Below are 23910 nucleotides of genomic sequence, written 5' to 3' on the forward strand. Positions count from 1 at the left end.
AGGTCAGTGATAAAAAATAGGAAGCCAATTGTGAGGTTTGTGTTAAGATCTTGTTACATTACTGGCTACAGTGAAGCAAACATTTTGGAAAGACTCCCAAGTCTAGAGCTGTCCGGTGGAGACCAGCATCCCTCTTTGTTGGAGCCCCTCTTGCCTCCTGACTGTGGGGGCTCCTCAGCTTGTCTTCAGACTCATCTGCAGAGCAGGAAGCCTTGAGTTACTGATGAATAGTGAAAGGAGCTTGAACCTTGAAAGCCTTCTGCAGTTTTCTTAAGCCCCCATGTTTCCAAGTTCAGTTTTGCAACCTTAACATTTACTGAACTGCTATATTGACTCTGGAGACCCTATTACAATAAAATGACGTAGAATCAGAGATCCAGAAAGAGCCTAATGGTAGGTGAGACTATGAGCCAGGCCCTCTTCTAAGACCTTTGCATATATTAACTCATTTACTCTTCATAGCAACCCTTGATTTATCCTATTTTTCAGCTGAGAAATTAAAAACTCAGCCAGTCACTTGCTCCCTATTGCATGGAGGAGTTGTTTAGTTTGAACCTAGTTTAATTCCCTCGTCTGAGCTCCTGATCACTTTTATGTGATGCCCCAAGCAGTCCGTCTAGGTCAGTTCCTTTGTTACACAGACTTAGTGTTGAGATCCTGAGAGTTAAACCCGGATTCTTAGGAGATCATTGACAAAGAAGTTTTCTAAGCACCTTAAATGGGCACTAAACATTCTCCTGAAAGGACAAGAGAGTTGTAGGTTAGAGCACTTCTAGACTTGACCTCTAAAAGGAGTTACTCATTGGCCAGTGTTCTGTAGCATATCACTGATTTTCATATCTGTGAAATGAGAACGTCCCCCTTTCCCTAGAAACTGACAGAGGGCTTTCTGCTGTAGGCCCCTGAAACTCAGTCTCAGATCAAGGACTTTGCATTATGTTTCTTCGTTTTCTTGAGTGAAGAGTGCCATTAAACACTTCCAGCCACACAGTTGTGTGAATATGAGGCTGGGCTACCCCCGTGCAGGTAAATGTTCTAAAAGTTGTCAATGGAGTATGGGACATAGATCCCAACTCCATAATAGAACAACTGGGAAACGCTGGGTCTTCATTTGGGATCCATAGATATCCAGCAATGGGTTTTAGAGCAATCTGTGAACCTAAAGAATTGTAGGCTACATTTCGGATTCATGTGTATATGTGCACTTTCTTCAATAAGGTCACAAAGGGATCCGTGACTCCCAAATATTTAATAACGATGACTATAAAGGTATTTCACTAAATTATTTGCATGTAACTCTTCTATGAGATCAAACAGCAGACTCTGAAAGCACTGGTCTTAGGAGTTTCAGAGATACTCATAAGGTATAGAATTTTTCACTTTGTTTTTTGTCTGTTTATAGAATTGGTTAAAATAAACTTTCTTATTGAATGTATTTACAGACTGGATTTTTCCAACTACCACATGGAGACTTTTTCATTGAACCCGTGAAGAAACACCCACTGGTTGAGGGAGGGTACCACCCGCACATCGTTTACAGGAGGCAGAAAGTTCCAGAAACCAAGGAGCCAACCTGTGGATTAAAGGGTATTGTGACTCACATGTCCTCCTGGGTTGAGGAATCTGTTTTGCTCTTTTGGTTGTTTTATTAAAACATGACCTATTCTTATTCAAGTCTCTTATCTCCTCTGTATTATTTTTTTAAAATATCTTCATGACATTCGAATCTCTTCTGTATTCTATTGCCAGAAAGTGCACATTCTTGTTGGTTGTATAAACCCTTTCACTTGTCAATACTCGAGTCTCTGCTATTCTTAATGAGAAGGAATAAAAGCATCATTGCCACATTATTTGATGATACTTATAAGACATTTATAATGAATTTTTTTTAAAAATCTCTTCTGAATAGTGTAGAGGAAAGTAGTTAAAATAAAGACATAATGATTTTCAGTATTAGCAGTGTTATAATGCATTAGTATGGATTACCAGACAGCTTGTCACATCTGCATATGGAAGGCAGATTTAAATGTTTGATGATGCTGATAATAATGTGTGAAGAAAAACTGAAAAACTTATCAACACATTGTCAGATGATGAATTCAGTAAAGCCTCTTTCGGCTACACAGTGTTGTGTCTGCAGTTTGCTGAGCTGTGTTCCCTGTCCTTAAGCCCCAAGAATGATCTGAATTGGTCCTCTTGGCCTTGTCCCAAATAATTTCAGGTAGTTTTCAGAAGTAAACTGATCCAAGTCACTTCTTGCAACTCCCACATTCTTCTTACTGTGTAGGAGATAATAAACTATGCATTAGTTTATCACGACTGGGAATCGGGACAGTTTCTTAAATATTATATAATATCTCCTTTCTTCAGAGAAGAAAACAATGCCAGAGGGGCTGTTAACAAAAGGAATCCCTAACATTATTTATGTGTCTTGACGATTTGGAAACTGTAGACCGCAAAGGGAAGACAGATGATGAGGGAGTGAGGAAAGGTAGATTCTGAAAAGGGCAGGAGGGACTCAGAACTGGAGCTTTGCAAATAGGAGAATGAAAGGACAAGGGGACAAGCGACTTCCCTACAGACTTCACCCAGACCCTGTGCCAGATAGCAGCTTCCCTGGGAGTTTCTTCTATCCTCTTAGCAGAGCATGTAAGCAATAAGAAACTTTTGAGTCTAAAATGTTTTCTGTACAGAAAAACAGACAACTGCTTTAAATTGTTAACTTCAGTAAGCTACTGCAGCTTTGTTCTAAATTAGATAACTTACTGGCTAAATCCTCTAACAAGTACCAAGAAAAGGGATGAAATATATCATGTGGCTGATTTGAGTGATGAAGGTATCAATACAGATAAGTTAGTCTCAATGTGAATATCCAGCGTTCTCTTGTTTGTCGTTGATCCATCACCTGGATAATTGTCCAGTTCTATTACACTCTGGGTGATGGGGAACACTTTGTGATCTGGTACCTTTTAAATCACTAGAACGTCAATACGGTGGAGAAAGTTACTAGGATAGTGAGTGAACTTGGCTGGACACTCGCTCCTGTAGGCATCCTTGCTCTGTGAAATGAGTGAGACTATTCCTCATCTACCCTCCTTGAGCACCTCTCTCTCATAACTCCCTATTGAGGCAGAGTTAATTACAAATGAATTGAGAATAGCAAATATTTAGTCATGAAAACAGAAGGGATGGATTGGGAAGGAGTGGGGTTTACAAATATCAAGGCCCCCTATTAGGGCATAGGCAACTCCACAATTACAATGTTTGTCATCCCATTTCATGTTATGCTTCTAGGCCAGTCTCAAGACTTTCCACTTCTAAAGAACCTTCTCTGATTAATGCCATACAATCTTTGCCTTGCTAATTTCTCCACCAGATGGGATTTCTCCACCAGATAGAATTTCCACCAGCTGTAATTTCTCCACCTTTGTATCTTGAGGTACTAAGCAAGTATGAGAGAGTATCTGGTAGAGAAATTCACAAAAAAGACACTCTCTTATATCTGCTTAGTACCCCAGAATGTCAGAATTGAAGAGCGCTACTAGAAGAACCTTTGAGGGTGCCTTATGTAGCTTCCTTCCTTCTTTCACCAAAGAGATAGTTGTGTCTCAGAGAAGGGAAAGAATTGTCAAAAGCATCAGAGTAATTGGTGTCAGAATATAGCCAAGCTCACGAGTCACAGTTCTATTCTACCTGAAGCTTTATACGGTCTCCAGTTTACTTTTTAAGTGTTCCTTGAATATAAACCTTGTTTCATCAATAATTCTCATGAGCCCTATTAGAATAGGTATTCCCTCCCCAGTCAGTGTGTAACAGAGGGTTCAGTGCAAAGTAGGAATTCAGTAAGTCATCAAAAAGGAACTGACAAAGAGTATTTCATAGCCAAGAAGATGAAGCTAGAGTGTATTAGTGTCTAATATATATGTCACTCATGGAAAGAAAGAAGAAACATGCCTTTTCCAAATATTGAGGAAGTATCAACTGTGTGTGATCATTTCTCTTCCTCAGACAATACATGTAATGCATAGCTACTGTTTAAATAGTAGCTAGAGATTCAAGAACTGCTAATGTGCTTGTGAATATTCTTAAGCTACACATGACGTTTAAAATTTTTAAATCTTGGTATAATGAAATGTTCTTGGCCTTGCTAAACCAGGTCATTGCAGTGTTCTTATACTATATTGCCCTGCAGAGAGGACAGAATTAACTGACAGTAGTGGTATCATTAACCAACATTAAAGTACATTTCATGCAGGTCAGTTGATGTTGCCAGACTGAATTACTGTGATTATAAGAAAAAAAGGTCACCTTTACCATATATAAAGCATTTACTTTTGTAATGTTCAAAGAGGAACACTCTAGATATTGAAGAAAGGTGTAATTTAAAAGTACTCCAGTGCTTCAAGAGAGAAAAGACATCAATTCATTTCTCCTAAAATCTGTCCTTTCACTCATTTTTATTTCCCACGTAGAAAGGTGCCCAAATGTCACAATATGTCCCTTATCAATGTGACTTAATTTCTATTTTTCAGACCTTTAATATGATGCTATTTTGTTTTTGATTTGCTCAATTTTAGCTACATTTTCTTAAGTTGTTATGCTAGTTTTGTTTGCTTTTCTAAGCCTTATGTTTGGTAAGCCCTGCTGAAATTCTTGTTTCCTCTAAGATTGACTTTCTAGAATCTACGGTAAACAGTGGGAAAATATAGCTTGCCTGAATTAAATCCAGGGGAAATTTCAAAACCTCGTTTTATCAGCAGAGACAAGCTCCTTTCTCTAAGGCTTTTTGGTGAGAACATGATCACACTGGGATTTGAGTGGTGTTAGATGGAAGTCTCTGTGGGAACTTTTGTTCCAGAAATCTGGGGAAGAAGAATGAACACTGGTCAGATCAATCAGATGAGAACAGATACTGGGTCATCTATGGCAGAAAAGGGTCCTGGCAGGTAAGGTCAGAGTCTGGGATTTCATGCATTAGGACTCTAGGCTAGAAAAAACAGGGTCTGGCTCCTGGCATACATGCTTGTGTTCAAAATGTATTCATTCATTCAACAAATATCCATGAGGTATCTTCTTTGCACCAGGTTTTTCCTAGGCTCTTTGGGTAGAATTGTAAATAGAATATAGCTCTTTGTCTGAAGCACTGACAGCTTGGGTATAGGACATGAGTAAGTAGAGATCTAGTCCTGGCTTTATCTTTAAAATATATAGTAAGACCAACAAGAGATTTGGAATCTTAATGACAGTTTTGTACTTTTTGCTACTCAGTATTGGGTTGCTAGGACATGTAGCTATAACTCATTCATCTTCTCTTCTGTAGAATTTCCATCTCATGATTCTTTCACACTCGATCCAATCTCCTTTGAGTAGATCTGAACTGCTTTCAGGCTTGGGCTATTATACATTATGTTGGAAAGAACCTTCTTGTCCATATTTCCTAGTACACAGGTTCATAGATATTCCAGTACTGGGTTCATTCCACCCAGTAGTGGAATGAAATTAGTAACCAATAAGATAAATATGTCTATGACTTTAACAGATAATACAAAATTGTTCAAGAGCAGTGAACAAGAATTCCCATTTTCCCATATTCTATCTAGTACTTGGCATTCTCACTTTTATATGTAGTTAGTCTGGTGAATATGAAGTGGTATCTCAATACGTTTAATGTTAAAGTCACACATATCCTGTTGTGAATTTGGGCCCTAATCGGTGGGCCCTAAATCTAAGGCTTGTGGCTATAGATTCTTAATTAATAGTTGTCTCCCCTGGACCTAGAGTCAAGGCCCACTTTGTTTGCTTACTTTATTTACTTTGTTTGCTTGTTTTCTGGTTTCCTTTTTCACTTAGTCCCTAGACTGACTTTTCACCCTATGAGTTCTAATGTCTTTTTTCCCCAGAGCAAAAACAGGGAGCAACAGATATCCCAGATGAGCTACCAGTGCCATGTACCAGTCAGGGTTCAATCAGATAAGAACAACCAGTAGGAAATATATATTAAGGAATTCATTGCAAGAAATTGGCTCATGCAATAGTGGGGGCTGACTTGGCAAGTCCCAAATTCATGGGCAGGCCAGCCAAAAGGTCAGGCTAGAACTCTTGGGCACAGGCTGAAACCGCTGTGCCCAAAAAAGACAGCATTTCTTCTTCTGGAAAATCTCAGCTCTGCTCTAGACCCAGTTCTGCTTTTTGACTGATTAAATCAGGCCTGCTACATTATGAGGAGTAATTTTCCTTGCTAACAGCCAACTGATTATAGGCTTTAATCACATCTACAAAATGCCTTCCTAGCAACACCCAGATTAGTGTTCGATTGAATAACGGGGACTGCAGCCTAACCACGTTGACACGTAAAGATCATCATGCTGCATCTTTTACTTTTTTGTCTGAATTGTTTTGCTTACTTTTTTTTTCTACTTTTGGCCTCTGAGGATTTCTTCTTTCTTTCATGTTTTACTATTGTTAGGGGCTTAATACTGGAGCATGTTTAAGAATATCTGGTCTATTGTAAGAAATCAAAGCCTCAAGTGAACTTCTTATCTAAGACATTCGGAAATTGTGAGTTGCTTTTGAGAATTACATGCTCAAATATAAATAAGTGTAAATGGTATAATACCATTAACACTAGCTCCTTGGAATTTATTAGCTTGTGAGAGCACCAATCTGATAAATCAGAACAAAGTTATAAACTTGGGGGATGTTTATAATTTTGTTCTGATTTCATGGAAATCCAGTGAGTTGAAGATTCTAAGTGACCACCATACTCCACATTGAATTTAACATGTACTCAATAGATAGCACTATTTGTTTTCCTTGGCTAACACAAACATTTCTTGACACAACCTGCCTGAGTCTTATCTTGAATTTCTTGATTACTTGGTTGCCTTGTGAATAGAGGTGGTTCCACAGTAGCTTGTGCTTTGCTTTGCTATGAGGTAGTGAACATTTTAATTGTTGCTCTACATTTGTTTTTTATTGTTTCTTCTATTTTTGGAGGGGTGGCATGTGCATATATATTATTATTATCTGCTATAAGGACTGGTGGAAGGATTGATAAAGCACTTTAAGTTTTTACTAATGAGAGGGATGAAAAGACTGTTGGTGAAAATTTGGGGAAATGCTTAATGCATGAATGTATAGGGAGATAAAATAATAACCTTATTAGTTTTGTTTGCTTGATAAAATTCGAGACCAAGACTTTAGTTACTCAGAGTGCCAGAGGCCTCAGCATAGTTTCTCTGTAGCTCTGAGATACTCAGTTTTTTTTTTTTTAAGCCTTTTTTCATTAACCAGCCTTCGTGCAGATAATCTTCTTCTTTGCATTTCCTCAGCATTGGATATTCTTTTTGTATGTTCCTTCATCACTTCAGGTGCCTGGGTTTCCATGCCCCGATAAGGAAACGGCTCTCCTGGAAACACAACAGCTGCTTGTCTTATCTCCTCCAGGATGCTCTGTGGTGAGCCCATGCTGTCACAGTGGCAGAGGCTGCACTGCAGTGCGGAACTGAACTCAGAACAGCCAAGAGCACTATGGGAGGCATTCTGGGGTGGGAGGGGGCCTTTGGATCAATATGAGCAAAGGATCAGTTTCACCTGACAGATGGTTCTTTTGTAGGACAGAATGTCCTAATGCTAAAGAAATGTTACTTGATGTGTTCACTACCTAAGCTCTCTGGCATTTCCCACAACTCTGTAGGGCAATGAATAAGTAGCTTCAAGCTTTGCCTTTCATCATTCCTGTGCTGCCATCTGCCTTGGGTGGAGGCAGGAGGAGGCTTGTTCTGTTCTGACCCAACTTCTGGCTTCATCCTGCAAAGGCCTGAGAGAGCCTCTGAGCTTTCTACCCCTCACCCGTAGAGTCATCAGAAATTCTGATAAAAAAGTGAGATTCACTCTGAAGAAAACCAACAAGGACCCGGGTACAGCAGCTCACACTTGCAACGCCAGTGCTATGGGAGGCCTATGTGGGAGGATTGACTGACCCCAGGAGTTCAAGACCAGCCTGGGCTACATAGCAAGACATCATCTTTACCAAAAAAAAGAAATTTTTTTAATTGGCCAGAAGGTGGTGCACACCTGTAGTCCCAGCTACCCAGAAGACTGAGGCAGAAGGATTGCTTGAGCCAGGAGATTGAGGCTGCAGTGAGCTGTAATCTTGCTGCTGCACTCCAGCCTGGGTGACAGTGAAACCCTGTCTTTCATTTTTTTAAAAAATGAAAGAAAACCCAAAACAAATTACCAAATTTCTAGCTTCAAAGCTCTGTGTGGCAAGTAAACCCCCAGTGAGGTTGGCCTTCTTTAATCCATGTCCTCAACCAACTCACATTATTACCAAGTCCTGTCATTTCTGCCTCCCGAAATAGTTTTCTAGATTGTCTGCCTTTCCCCAGTGTCATAACTGTGCCCCAGCATCTGTCGCCTCTCACTTGGATGATTGCAGTAGCCTCCTAACTAGTCTACCTGCCTTTGATGTCTCCCATTAGAAGTCAGAGAAATATTTCCAAAACACAAATCAGATCGTATCTTTCCCATGACTAAAGCCTGTCAGTGAACCCGTTACCCTCAGGATAAAGACCCAGCTCTTTTAGTACCTTTTGGGAGCGCATTCTCTTGTCACTCCAAATATAGCCTGGTGCCATCCTGACCTCATTTTTATTATTTAAAGAAGCTTTGCTTTTCATCACCGCTACCCCTTGCCCTTAGATTTCTTCTCCCTTGTTCTCTGCAAATGCTTTTCTGAGTGACTTCTACTTATTCTGTAGGACCTGCGCAGATAATGTTCCATTAGAACACTACCTATTTCATACCCTACCACAGGCTCTATCATATGAGTATCTGCCTGTGTCTTTCCCTAGACAGGAAGCTCAGTGGGGACAGGAGTCATGTCTGCTTATGCCCAGGGGTGTTCTCAAGATCTGTCAGAGTTCCTGGACACAGCAGGAACTTAAATATGCACAACTAAAGTATTGAACTTACTGTCTGTGATGCATTTTATAGCTTATTAGATACTTCTATTTTACCTAGATGGAGCCAGTTTAAACCCTGAGGATAGCCACCCTTTCCTGGAGGAATTTAGTGTGTGCTCTGAATGGCCTGCAAACCAGCAGTAGCTGCAACTTACCTCACTCCTAAAGAGGAATGTGCACCAGAGACAAAGATGTGGCAAGGGTTGTGACTTGTGGCCTGAGGGTGTAGTTAAAAATAAAAGGACTCCTTAAAATCTTTATTTTGGAGAAAAGCAGATTGTGTATATATTTATGTGTGGATAGAAGGAAAGAAGGGTGGGTGGATGGATGGATGGTTGGATGGATGAATAGGTGGATGGGTAGATGCAGATAGAAAAAGAAAGTTATTTCATTTACTCAATGAGCTCCCACACTCACACTGTGCCAGACACCAGGTACTTAGGATACAAGGGTGAACAAAATATTGAAGCAAGCAGGAATGTAGAGATGGAGACCTAAGAGAGCTCTTGGGTAGAGAGGAGCAGGTGTGGTCTCTAGGCAGATACAAAAGAGGCAGGAGCCTTGGAGGATGATACCGAAGATGAGGCCCTGAGACCCAGCCAGTTGGCCAGAGCAATCTTAGCAAACTGGGTGCTGGTCCCTGAGCCTAGAGCATGCATAGTTTTTAGTTTCCTGTAGGCAGTGGGAGGACAGATTCTCATCCAGTCCACTAAGATTTCTGGCATTCTTCCAGTCTCATTTCGAATAATGCCACCTTCCCCAACCCTAGACTGCCTTTGAGGCCTGCTAGCCCCCACCATTTCTTGAGCTCCATCTACATTCTGATGTGGCCCCTTGTTGTCATCAACCTCATCTCCCACTGCTCTCCCTTTCCTTTTCTGCCTCCTCAGTGTTCCCTAAAGTGGGCTCACTGCAGGGCCTTTGCCCTGGCTGTTCTCTCTGCCTGGAACATTCCTCTTCCAAATTTCTTTATGGCTCACCCTTTCATGCTAATCAGCTCAAAATACCCAGAGAAGCCTTCCCTGACCACTGTTTGAGATGGCTTCCCTCCATCACTTTGCAAGCCCTTTATCCTACTTTATTTTTTCACACACTTGTCATCACCCGACATTATTTTAGCTGCTTATTTGTTTATTGGTTTATTATCTGTCTTCCATGAACCAGAAATATGCTCCATCCAGGCAAATACTTTCTCGCTTTTGTTCTCTGCGGTATCCTTCAGTTGCCTAAGATAGAGCTGGTCATAGTCATGAGCATCTGGTAAATGTTGAATGAATGAATGAATGAGTGAGTAGATAAATGTGAGTAAATAAATGAGTGAATTATAACTTCATTAGTGATTATCCTATTGAACTTGGATCTTATTTCCACCAGTAGACACATCTTTGTATTTTAAGTATCAAGCCTAGTATCTGATGCATACTAATTATTTAACAAATATCTGTTAATTAATTGCAGGAGCAAATGACGTGTGTTTGCAGTGTGGCATTGCGGGTGTGCATAGATATCAGTCTTACCTGGGGCAAGGGTCTCAGCATTCCAAAAGCACTGGGAGCCACTGAGGCAAGGCAAATGTGTTCTTTGGCAGCAACTAATGTTAACTATGAATTTGTCCCACAGCTTGATTAATGCCAATGTTTGGGAAAACAAACATTCCCACCCCCACAGTGTCCCATTTCTGTGCAGCAGCTGGAAGTCTCATATATCACCACATTTTTTTTTTTTTAATATGTGGTGATATCCTTTAATGCGGAAGGAAGTTTACTTGTTAGATTTGACATCAGATGTTTGAGGAAATTATCAATGTACTTTATGCTCTAATCCTCCCCTTCAAAGGAAGATTAATGAATCCCCTAGGGCGCTTTTTGGGCCAGTAAGCCAAAAATGAGAAAGTTCAAGACCTTTAATTACATTGCTTTGTGTGTCATTGATTGACCTCCTTTTTTTTCAAGAAATTTTAATTTGTCAGGTACTAAAGGACACAGCTCTGAACCTGTCAGATTAGGCCCTGCCCTCAGAGACTTACAGTCTAGTGGAAAAATAACTTAAACAAAAATCACAAAATCATATGCATGAACATTGTGACAAATGCTATAAGAGTATCTAGCGGAGGAATTGATGTAATTAGGAGGGTTAGAAATATTTCCTCAAAATAAGCCACAAAAGTGGTTTTGGTATAATCCCAGCACTTTGGGAGGCTGAGGCGGGCAGATCATGAGGTCAAGAGATTGAGACCATCCTGGCCAATGTGGTGAAACACCCCGTCTCTACTAAAAATACAAAAATTAGCTGGGTGTGGTGGCACATGCCTGTAATACCAGCTACTTGGGAGATTGAGGCAGGAGAAACACTTGAACCTGGGAGGCAGAGGTTGCTGTGAGCCAAGATGGCACCACTGCACTCCAGCCTGGCGACAGAGTGAGACTCCGTCTCCAAAAAAAAGTGGATTTGGATTCTTAGGGAGCCATCTTCCAAGATTGCTTCTACTGGTATTCAGCACTTGAGAACTGGTATCTGTTAGGAGCTAAATGGTGTCCTCCCCAAAATCCATATGTTGAAGTCTTAACCCCCAGGACCTCAGAATGTGACTGTATTTGGAGATAGGGTCTTAAAGGCTTAATTAAATTAAAATAAGGTCATTATAGTGGGCTTTGACTTTTCCCTCATAAGGAGAAGAAATTTGGACACAAGCATGTCCAGAGGAAAGACCCCATGAGGACACAGAGAGAAAGCCTCATCTGCAAGCCAAGGAGAGAGGCCTCAGGAGAAACCCAACCTTCAGATACCTCATCTAGGCCTTCCAGCCTTCAGAACTGTGGGAAAATCTGTTTCTGTGGTTTAGGCCGCCAGTCTGCGGCACTCTGTCATGGCAGCCCTAGCAGATGAACATAGCATCCACTGGCCATCCTGCCGGCACAGAGCTTCTTTACTTCTGCCAACCTAGGAGCACTTAGCTACGCTGTGTGTGCAGCAGGAAACTACACACACACACATCAGTGAGGTTTTGTCAGGGCTGGCTGCATGGGACTGTGGCTAGAGGGGCCACACAAGGCCTTACACTAGAAAGAGTTTCATGCTTAGGGTATAGTGCTTTGAGGTAGCGTCTTGAAATTTTTAGTGTTTTTAATATTTGAATGTCCCCTTTGTAAGTGAAGTCTGAGGAGACAGTGGAGCATGGGCTGCAGCCTGGGACATGGCTTCACTCACGGCCTACCTCCTGCCTTCTGGAGTTGGGTTCTCTGTCACTTTCTCCCTGGCCCCTTGGTTCCCTAGCCCCACCTGGCCTCTCCCTTTCTGCTCCAATCCCACTACTACTGGGACCCCCTGTCTTGGGCAGTGACCAGGTCACATGGAAGCAGGGAGGCCTATGCTTCATTATCCCTCTATGCCCCTGGTAGGAGCCTGGGTGCAAACATGGGGAGGGTCAGGATTGGGTGTGTGCCCCACAGTGTCTTGGAGTGGGACATGGCAGTCATCCTCCCCATCCCAAGATGGCATTTGGCAGATGACTCAGGGGACTTCTCACCCCCGCAGCCCCATCATCCAGGTACCACACACATCCCTGTGCAGAGCTTTCAATCCCTTGGGAGCTGCCCATCTGTGGTGGACTGGAGTGGTGGGCCCCTCGGCAAGGGGGAAGACTGACCTCCCTGCCCCAGGCCAGAGCCCTACATTTTTATTTTGCACTGTGTTCTACAAGTTATGTAGCTGTCCCTGGGATTAGGGTTGCTTTACTTGCAAAACATTGAGGTGAATCTGACACACATTAATGATATACCTGAGACTGCTGTATTATTTGCCATAGATGAAAAAGCAATGATTATTTATTATTCTTTTTAGTCTTGCTTTTATACAGTCAAGTGAGTTTTACATATTTCTCTCTTCTTCACATTAGAATTGAGAGATAAATGAACTGGAAACTGGGAGAATTATGTTCTGGTACCACCTCTGTCATTCCCTGACTTGGGCAAATTACATAAATCCCATCCTTATTTTTCCTCATCAGTTACATGAAGGGGTTGGAATTCTCTTAACTTTCGTAAGTTATGAGTCTTTCTGGTTCGATTCTGCAATATCTAGAAACAAAGCAATCTCGGCATTCTTTATTCACACTAATGTGGTTTAAAGCCCATCAAGTGGGCTTGTACACACTGGCATCTCACATCTAAAAGGGAAAATCTTGACCCATCTTTCTGGTAACCCTGACATCTGTCTCTCAGGCCTTCTGCCTTCTACCAGGCCTTCTGCCTTCTTTCCACCCTTGCCCCATCCCTAACAGCCGTAAACTTAGGAGCACAGGCCCACTGCTCCCAGCACTCTGCCTCTGACCCAGAAGGGACAGCCAGGACCAAAAGAGGTGGCAGAACTTCAGGGTTATGGGTGAGTGGATATGTCTAGCTCATCATCACGTGTCAGAACACTGAAGGGAGGAAGTGGCAGTCCTAGAAACTGAGTCTGGACGCAAGATCCCTAATATCTGTCCGGGAGAGAGGTGAGAATATGACAGATTTGAGTGCCTACTTATCCAGGGCATGGCTCCTTATCCTGGCATCAGATGTGTAAGACCACACATGTACGCACACATGCATGCACATGCACATATACACAATTTCTTCTGAAATGTGGTATTTGGTTAAAAAGACTCCACATGCATTTGATAGTGTCAAATACAACAGGGCTGTTATTCTAAGTTCAGGACCTAGCGTTTCAGCTAAACTCGGCCCAGTGGGGGTGTGTGTGTAGTTTGTGTGTGTGTGTGTGTGTGTGTGTGTGTATGGAGAAGGTGTGTGTGTTTGCTTATGTGTGTGTGTGTTTATGTGTCTGTGAAAGAGTGTGTTGATGTGTGGGGTGTACGTGTGTGTTTAAACATTCATCACGCCACACACTGTCAGCTCCAGGAGGTAAAGATGGCTTGCTCAACTGTGATGACTGAGGGATTTACAGAAGTTCTATCTGTTCTCTTTAAAGGCAACAGGTTGAAAGCCTGAGATATTCTCTCAGTCAACAGAGGAGCTCTTTGTTTAACCTAACTAGCAAGGGAGTCCAAACACCTCCGAACAAAAGGCTTTCCCTTGCCGGAGAAGTTATGCTAAGAACAGAGCCAATGTCAGCCCCACCAGCAGCTGACCAGCACCCTGGCCACATTTCTTAGAGAATTACTGCTGCTAAATTGACACCAGAAAGGGCAGAAGGCCCATGAAACGTCTTCTCCCCACTCCATCCTCTCAAAGACATTGCACGGGGAACCAGCCTTTGTGCCAGCTCCTCCAGAACACTGGCCTGGGCTCTTCAGCTCCTTCCCAATAGGATCAGCAGTGCTGAGGGCTTGAGGACTGGCTCCGTCCTTCCTGAGCCAGAGCAGTACCATGATGTGGAAACTGACCAACATAGTGGGTTTCCCATGGCACTGATGTTGATGTGCAGAAGACAGGCATTACAAATGCAGATCTGGTGGGAAGATCAATTCTGATACAATATCTGCAACTGGGAACCATTCCTAACCAAAGGACAGGGCAGGTGACCCGTGACATGAGAGGTGAAAGCTGAAAGTCTTTTCTTTTTTTTTTTTTTTGAGACGGAGTCTTGCTCTGTCAGCCCAGGCTGGAGTGCAGTGGCCGGATCTCAGCTCACTGCAAGCTCCGCCTCCCGGGTTTACGCCATTCTCCTGCCTCAGCCTCCCAAGTAGCTGGGACTACAGGCGCCCGCCACCTCGCCCGGCTAGTTTTTTGTATTTTTAGTAGAGGCGGGGTTTCACCGTGTTTGCCAGGATGGTCTCGATCTCCTAACCTCGTGATCCGCCCGTCTCGGCCTCCCAAAGTGCTGGGATTACAGGCTTGAGCCACCACGGCCGGCCTAAGCCTTTTCTAATTAGCTCTTCATGGGACTTCAGAACTCTTTTGGTCTCATTTCCCCTGGAATAAACAGGAGGCATCAAAGACACTTAATTTACATACCTTCATCTCTTGAGAACAGTTCCAGCCTAAAGCAGCTATTAGCATTGGAAAAGCTCACCTGATTGGCGAGATTCTGTGCTTTATGCCTGAGTAACCAAAAAAAAAAAAAAAGTCAAAGGGCAGTGCCAACAGCCACAGAGCAGTAGTTCATCGGAGAATGGCACTTATCAGGGACTGGTGAGAGGGCAGCGTTATGGCCTTCTAAGATGGGGAGGCCATTATTAAAGCCCCCAGGTAGCCCCATCCCACATACTTTCCACTAGCGCCCATATTGGGATGAATCCTCTGGCATCTTTCTCAAAACTTCAAGAGACCTCTTTAAGATTCTGTAGTTGGGTGAGCCTGTCTGTGCCCACGGTAGCCTGAGGTTAAGGTGAGGGCTTAACAGTGGTACCAGAAAGTTTGAATTCTGACTAGCTGGCTGTCCTTGGACAAGTGACTACTTTCCTACTGCTATTACTTCTTGTTTCTATTTTCTCCTCTGTAAACTGTGGGTAATGAAAATGTTGCGCAAAGGTAAGGTGGGTGAGTGACAGCTGCAGGCTCACAGTTCCTGAAAACTGCAATTCCAAATTCCAGAGCCCCCTGAAAACCAAAAGTCTTTCAGTGAATGTTCAGCAAACTCCCTTGGTGGCAAAACTGACTTGAATTAATATGAGGCAATTTATGATATTTTGTAAATCTCAGTGAGACTAGTTGCACATTTTGCTGCAGAAATATCCACGTGTTTGATTTCAGGGTACTACCCTGAAAATACCCAGGTATTTGGAAGCATGGAATATATGAATTAAATGACTTTTTAAAAAATTTGTGGTAAAATATATACAACACAAAATTTACTATCTTGACCACTTTTAAGGGCACAGTTCAATACTGATTGTATATTCACATTGTTGTGCAACCAATCTCCAGAATTCTTTTTACTTGTTAACCTGAAACTCTGTACCTATCAAACAGCTCCCCATTTCCCCCTTTCCCCCTTTCCCCAGCCCCTGGCAACCACTATTTGACTTTCCAAATTTCTTTTATAATTGCAAAAATTCCAAATTCCAAAACACATCTGGCCTCACAAGCATTTCAGATAAGGGACTAGGAACCTTAATTAGGGAAGGAAATGGCTAACATTTGATAGAGTCACCGCCTTTCGAGATGATCCTGGAAGAGGGAGTTCTTCCAATCTTACAAGGGCCTGTCGACCACAGCACACTGCTTCCCAACATCGGTGCCCTTTTGTAAAAGATGGCAGAGTACCAAGAACAAGGGCCACTGGATTCTTACCATAGCAAACAGAATGCAGGTACTTGCACGGGATGTTTGATACCTTCACCTTCTTTTCTGTTATTCCCTTGATCTCAGTGTTTCTCAGTAAGCAGAAGAGCACATGTTGGCAGCTGGTTCTGGCATCTACTTTTTATTTCCATTCCAGGGACCATGATGTAGGATGCTTTTACAGTGAAAAGACATGAAAACCTTTATGCAGACTGAACTCGTGGGGAAGATGCTGACAGTCTGTGTAGAATTGCTGGAAGCCATTGAAGGCCAGATTTATCCATTTTGCAGAACTCTCTAGGAATCTTCGCAAAAGCAGTAAGGCTTACCCTGCTGTTCCCCAGCAGATTACAGTATGGAGACCAGTTCTGAATCATGTTCCCTATAACTGGAATAAGACAGGGAATTCCTGATGAGTTTCATAATGTGTGTGAGTGAAAGGACAACACAGACTTGTTATTGTTGAAATAACAACTTCAATTTTTATTGAAAAACCCGACAGTGGTCAGGCATCATTATTGGAATGTCCTCTCCACACTGCCCATTCCGTAAACATCCTGGGGAAATGTTGAGGTTACTTTCTATGTGAGGCTTGTGCTTTCTTTTCCTGTTTGTAAATACCAAGAATGAAAGGGGATGCCTTCAGAATTGGAAGCCCATGAACACAAAAATTCTGCAGAGTGCAAAACCCTCTGATGGACCACTCCTGATAAATATAAAATAACCTTAGTATCAGAACTTCCACTTTTGGGTTATGGAAAATATGCCAACAATTGTATGTTTTAAAAACAAACTACAGGCTGGGCGTGGTGGCTCATGCCTGTAATCCCAGCATTTTGGGAGGCCGAGGTGGGTGGATCAACTGAGGTCAGGAGTTCGAGACCAGCCTGGCCAACATGGTGAAACCCTGTCTCTACTAAAAATACAAAAATTAGCCAGGCATGGTGGTGCACGCATGTGTTCCCAGCTACTTGGGAGGCTGAGGCAAGAGAATCGCTTGAACCCGGGAGGCGGAGGTTGCAGTGAGCCGAGATCGCACTGCTGCACCCCAGCCTGGGTGACAAGAGTGAGACTCTGTGTCAAAAAAACAAAAAATAAAATAAAATAAAATAAACAGCAAAAAAAAAAAAAGAAACTACAGTAGTTTGGATGCCTTTATTATCATCATTACCATTTTAAAAGCTCTAAGAATCCTTTATTCTCAAAGAAAACAACACTAAATGTTGTTTAGTGTTTAACACTTTTAATGTTATATGGACCTGGAAAAAATCAAACACATGATCAGCTTCCAACATCATCAATCAACATGGAACATTTCAGTTTCATAGTGACCAGGATGCTCCTGGGCACCAGAGGTTTGGAGCCAGCAATAGAAGAGGTTTCCTTTCCTTAGTGGCAGTTCGACCACTGTCCCGAGCATTTCATGGTCCTTGCTGGACCTTTCCAGCAGCTTGAAGCTAAAGTGTACTTCCCTGATTAGGCCATTAGGTTGCTGGGACCTCAGGAAAAACAAAAAACAGTTGTGGCATCAGGGGGCAGTTGGGATGAAGACCAGAAATTGGTCTAGAGTCTAGATGAGGGGCCAGTTAACTACAGCCCATGAACCAAATTCAGCGTGCCACCTGTTATTTACGGCCTGATAGCTGGAATGGATTTTACGTTTTTAAGTGATTACATTTTAGATGGTTATATAAGTATTCATATAATATCCTCGATTTTACCTTTCATCCTGCAAATCATACAATATAGCAAAAACATTTAATATCTGGCCCTTTAATAATAACAAAAACTTGCTGATCCCTGGTCTAGACTATCGGTTCTCAAAGTGTGGTCCCTGGACCAGCAGCATCAGCATCACTATGGAACTTATAAGAAATGCAAATCTACAGGACCCACCCTAACTTTATTGAATTGAAAACCCTAGGGTGGGGCACAGTATCTGCATTTTAACTTTTGAGAGCCATTTCTTTATTCCTTCAAAAAAGAAGACCTGGGCAAATAACTTAACCTCTTTGTGCTGGGTTTTCTTCATCAGTAAGGGTTGGGAGAATTTAACAGCTGAAACATGTAAAACCTATTAAGGTAAATGCCCAATGTAACTTATTGTTATCTCAAATGTATTAGTGTTAAAAAGAGCATTTTATTAGGCCTCAGGTTAGTTAAATATCAAAAGGCTGGGCGCGGTGGCTCACGCCTGTAATCCCAGCACTTTGGGAGGCCGAGGCAGGTGGATCACGAGGTCAGGAGTTTGAGGCCACCCTGGCTAACACAGTGAAACCCCATCTGTACTAAAAATACAAAAAAAAACATTAGCCGGGCGTTGTTGAGGGATCCTGTAGTCCCAGCTACTCGGGAGGCTGAGGCAAGAGAATGGCGTGAACCCGAGAGGCGGAACTTGCAGTGAGCCGAGATCACACTACTGCACTCCAGCTTAGGTGACAGAGCACGACTCCGTCTCAAAAAAAAAAAGAAAGACCTTACCAGACACCTGTAATTCTAGCAAGAATCATTAAGGTACATGCAAGCTCTGTTGCAGCAACGTATGCCCAGGTGGGAATCAGAAGTGCTGGTCTAGAAATCTGAGTGCCAAAGAGTTACAGACCCTGTCAGGGTGGCCCATAAGATCCTCCTTCATCCAGGCTCTGGCACATTTCCCAAGACCTGAGCAGACACCCCAGTTGATGTTTCTTCCAGTGGAACACTCAACCTGCTCCCCCACCTGCCGTTTTGGCTATAGCCCCTTCCTCTCAGGCCCTTGGGGTTTTCATCCTTTGCTGCAGCTTCTCACTTCTTTGCTAACCTGGAGCATAAGTACTCATACTTTATTCATGAATCATTTGGGTAAATCAGGGTAGTAAAAGTCATTCTCAGGGGACTGGGTCTTTGTAAGCAATTTTAGAAGCTACATTATGTTTAGCACAGTAAATTAAATGTGGAAAACATGTTAGCTGTCTTCCTTGTTATAATTTTTTAAATTCACAATTGTTACTTAAAAACCTGTGATAACTATGTCTCCAACTGGTTAACATCAAGAGAAGCTACAAATTCTTTTGGACAGCAATGGTTTCTGCTAATGTTACTGCTCTTCCTCAGGTACTTCATGTTTTTTCCTTCTGGGGCTATTATTCCTGAAGGCAGGCTTTGCAGAGCTGTGTCCTCACCTCTGACCTGGACAGCTTTTGTTCCAAAGAACCAGAAGTGACGGGGTATGACCACGTCTCTTGAGAGGCAGAGTGGGGTTTGGTCTCTAGTTGGGAACAGGAGAGGCAAGGAACACGTTCCTGGTTTTAGAATGGAGGAAAGGAGGTATTGTTGTCTCTTCACCCACTGATGGCTTGGCCACTGCTTGGGGGCTGCATCCATCCTTGTGTGCTCAGCGCTTTTCCAGAGACATCCTGAGGCTAAGAGCTTAAGAGCTTACTCTGTGTGTGTGTGTGTGTGTGTATGTGTGTGTGTGTTTGTGTGTGTGTGTGTGTGTATAGTGGGGAAGTGTAGGCTTTGACATCAGATGGGTGTGGGTGTGAATTCTTGCACTGAACAACTCTGTGACCTTGAGTGTTTCTGAAGTTCTCTGAGCCTTATAGTCTTCATCTGTAAAATGCACATGGTACTTGCTTGGCTGTGTCTGTGTGAATTGGAGACGATGCATGCATGTTAAGTACTGATCTCTGTTATCAGAGCTGGCAGCCCCCGTGTCTCGCTGATGAGTCTCTATGGCCACATGGAATGATGGTTTACAAAATGACACTTATGATCCTTCTCAGGAAACTCCAGATCACAAGGATGCTTCAGCCAAATGCAAAGCCACCTGGATTTGCACAAAGTATCGCTATGTTTCTTTGGAGTATAAGGACCCAAGGGGCTGCAGCCACTTTTACTGGCCAAGACCAATCCATTCAAAGCTGGTTTCCAGCTCCCTTCAGACTAGCTAGTTATCAGTATTTGAAGACCACTTATTCCAGGCAAGATACTAGCAATTTAACAATGTCTCTTACTTAAGATTCTTTGCTATCTTATGATTAGAGGCTGTTATTATCCCAATTTCACAGATGAGAAAACTGAGGCATAGATCAACTGACTTGCTCAGGCTCACACTGTTAAAGGTAACAAAGGTTTGTGTCACTAAAGATTCTGTGTTCTGGACCAGCATGCTCTAGGACTTGTTCCTACAACTGGTTTTCTTGAAGAAAGTTTCATGTAACAGTTTTAATTTGGATTTAAATTTCTTTAAATTAAAAAAATAGCCATATATTATTATGTAACTTGGTTATTATAATAACCAAATGTAATAACAATATATTTTTTTTACTGGGAAAATACAAAATAATATAATGAGGAAAATAAAAATCACTGATAATCACAGAGCCAAAAATAGCCACTATTTGTGAATATGTTATTTTAAATAACATTTTATATGATATGAAATAATATAATTTAGTGTTATATTGGATACAAATGTAATATATAATAAAATCCACAATTGGGATGTGTAAATTCATTCTGTACAGTTTATATTGTGAACATTTTCCCAAGTTATAAAAGACTATTTCAAAACATTTTTAAGGATCACTTAAAACTCTATTGTTGAATAAAATCAAAATTTATTTACATATTCCCCTCGTGTTGAACTTTTAGATTTTTTTCCACAAATTTTGTTATTATAAACCTCTGTGTGACTATTATTCTTGTACCACCAATTTGGCCCACATTTTAAAATATCTTAGAGTCCTATGAATGGATTACTGAAAATATTTCTAAGAACTCCCCCAAAAAGTAACACTAATTTATATTTCCAAAGCAACATATAAAAAGTATCCATTTACTCTACTTTTGCCAGCATTGGACAATGTGTTTTTTAAATCTTCTCTAATTTGTTGTACAAAATATGCTATCTCAGGAGTGCCCTAATTATTTCTGTGAATATGAATATCCACAATTGTAAGATTTTGAACCACTGATAATTCTTCTTTAAGAACCATCTCTCCATGTTCTTTGATCACTTTTAATAGGATTATTAGCAATTTCTTAATTTTTCATAAAGGCACTTAAGAGATTAAGTATGTAACATCTTTGTCATATTTGTGAAAAAATACTTTGTTTTCATCTTTAATATTTTTTGATCTCTTCTTATTTAAGATTTTCATTTAGATGTTTTCTTTCCAATTTCCTCCATTCCTCTTATGCTTACAAAGTCCTTTTCCATTCTAGTGTCAGATAAATATTCACCCACATTTCTTTTTTAGCACTTTTCTTTGGTTTACAATTGGATTTTGAATGAGAAGGGAGATGGTGAATATGTGGTACATGTATTGCCTCTTCTGGCTCCTGGTGCTGGACAGACATCACTAATCTATGCTGGCACCCTATTCTGCTCAGCTTGGATGCAGCTCTGGTGCTGGGTAGACATCACTAATCTATGCCGGCACCCTATTCTGCTTGGCCTGGATGCAGCCCTAGAATATTTCTCAAGGCAGTTCCAGGTCTCGCTACCACCAGCTGGTCAGAGGTAGAGCATGAGATTATACCTTTTTGCCATCTCTACAAAAGAACAAATTTCTCTGATATTGATAATAAGGATGGCCAGTTTTAAAATCCTAAGTACCTTATAAATCTTATATCTATATGGAATAATTTATAGTCTTGTCCATAATAACACATGCAGTCTAATAAGATGCAATGTTAACATTTCTTAGGCACGGTCATGAGCCATCAGCAGACCTTTGGCATCTCTCTAGTGGACAGCTTCTGCCTCAGCCAGAGCATCATGTTCCTGAGTGCTGCCTTTTCGCACTGGCCTTAATTCTAGATCCTATCAGCATAGTCCCCAAAAGGATTTTTAGCAATGCTTAATTGTTTGCTCTTTTCTGCCTTTCCTGCTGTCCTAGGATTTGACCTCTCATATTGGTAGACACGACTGGCCCTTCCTGTGGAGCTGGAGTGCACATCCCAGCCTCTGCTGGCTGTCTTGCCTCATTATCATGCATACCTTTCCAAGGCATCTGATCAAAACCATTCCTGAGCACATCTGAATGAAGCTTAGGATTGCCATGATGAGGCAACAGGAGAGGCTTCTGTGCTGTGTATATGGCTGTGGTCTTCAACACTCACATTACTGTAGAGAAAAGAAAGATAAGGTCAGGTGCAGTGGCTCACGCCTGTAATCCCAGCTACTTGGGAGGCTGAGACATGGGAATCTCTTAAACCTGGGAGGCTGAAGTTGCAGTGAGCCAAGACCACACCACTGCACTTCAGCCCAGGGGAGAGAGTGAGACCTTGTCTCAAAAAAAAAAAAAAAAAAAAAAAAAAAAAAAAAAAAACAAAGAAAGAAAGATAAGCAGAGAAGAAACTGGAATTTATTAATTCATAATAGCAGTGATTAGAAATAAATTATTTATTATATGCATGACATTGAGCTAAATCCTCTACAAACATCCCTTATTTAATTCTCCCAATAACACACTGAGACTGTTTTTAATATCCCTATTTACAGATGTGGAAAGTAAGGCAAGTCAGAGATCTCCCAAATAGTTAAGTGTGGCTGGGATTTCTATCTGGGTCTGTCCGACTCCTGAGCTAGTACCCGTTATTCTCAATCCTTCTGCTGTCTCTGCCAAGGTAGAGATTTCTTCATTGCTGAAGAACTTCAGAACAATAATTGGGTTATTCTAAATGAGCAAAGTTAAAGGACCATGCAAAGGGTTGCCTATCTTTTGTGGTCCAGCTGGGAATTTGTGAAAACATATTAACAGAGTTAATATTACACCAGTGTGGAAACAGTATGATAAAGTCAGGGGTTCCAATGAAGCGATCCTCATTAAGTGAAGGAGGAATCTGTCTGTCTTTTGACACTAGCTTCCTATAGGTCAAGGGAGGGAAGCTGCCTTTGGAAGACCACTGATTTTAGTATATTTTACTGTTTTTTAAAACAAAAACCAATACAATTATAGATCTCTATTCATCACTTTAAGATAATGAATCAACATTCTATAGGAAAAAATAAAAATAGGCATTTAAACTATATTTTAACCATGTAAAGGAACAAATACAAGAGGAGAAGACACAGGGAAGGAAACAGAAAAAAGACAGCTTTTGTGGCCCCTCCTGCCTCCGGTCTTCCCCCAACCCATCCTCTTCCAAAAAGGGATCAATCTGACCACACACACATACCCACAGAAACACACACACAAAGACACAGACACAGACACACACAAACCCGCTAATGGACTCTGATCTCATAATAGCACCAGCACATTATACAATAGTGATACTTAACACAATGCCACACATATGCTGTTTTTGCAACTATTGGCATAAACTGTGTCTAATCCCATGTCACAGGGAAAGATTCAGATTTCATATTTGATCTGTAACCTGTACAAGGAGGGTCTTCTTTCTACCCGTGGGTGGGTAGTAAAGGACTTCGTCAAGAGCCTCAGGGTGGAAGAAAGAAGACTTCTAATGTATAACTTTTGCCTTGGAGCTCCAGAATGGAACTTTTGCCAATAGCTAGACTCTTAATCATTACTATATTTGGAAAATGTTGGGTGGTTTAGTAAGTAATATTTGGAAAGCCACATGCTCCGTATCAGTGATTCATAATCCACACACAAATTGATTTCCAACCCTCTTGCTCTAAAGCCTGAAATTGGGTGTTATCAATCTCAGCCACTGCCAGTGTCTCTTCCTTAATTTAGAGAGAAACTTTGGGACACTCTGCCACT

General features: G+C 41.6%; 1 protein-coding gene across 1 annotated transcript in view; it reads left to right on the forward strand.

The window, feature by feature from the left end:
- The window catches only part of ADAMTS12 (ADAM metallopeptidase with thrombospondin type 1 motif 12), a 411005-nt gene that overhangs the window by 157589 nt on the left and 229506 nt on the right, over positions 1-23910 (forward strand). Inside the window, exon 3 of the mRNA XM_033179311.1 lies at positions 1443-1587. Coding sequence (XP_033035202.1) covers positions 1443-1587 — 145 coding nt within the window. The remainder of the gene's footprint in view (positions 1-1442; positions 1588-23910) is intronic.

This window comes from Trachypithecus francoisi, unplaced genomic scaffold, assembly GCF_009764315.1.
Source record: "Trachypithecus francoisi isolate TF-2019V2 unplaced genomic scaffold, Tfra_2.0 Lachesis_group2, whole genome shotgun sequence".
NCBI classification, from domain to species: domain Eukaryota; kingdom Metazoa; phylum Chordata; class Mammalia; order Primates; family Cercopithecidae; genus Trachypithecus; species Trachypithecus francoisi.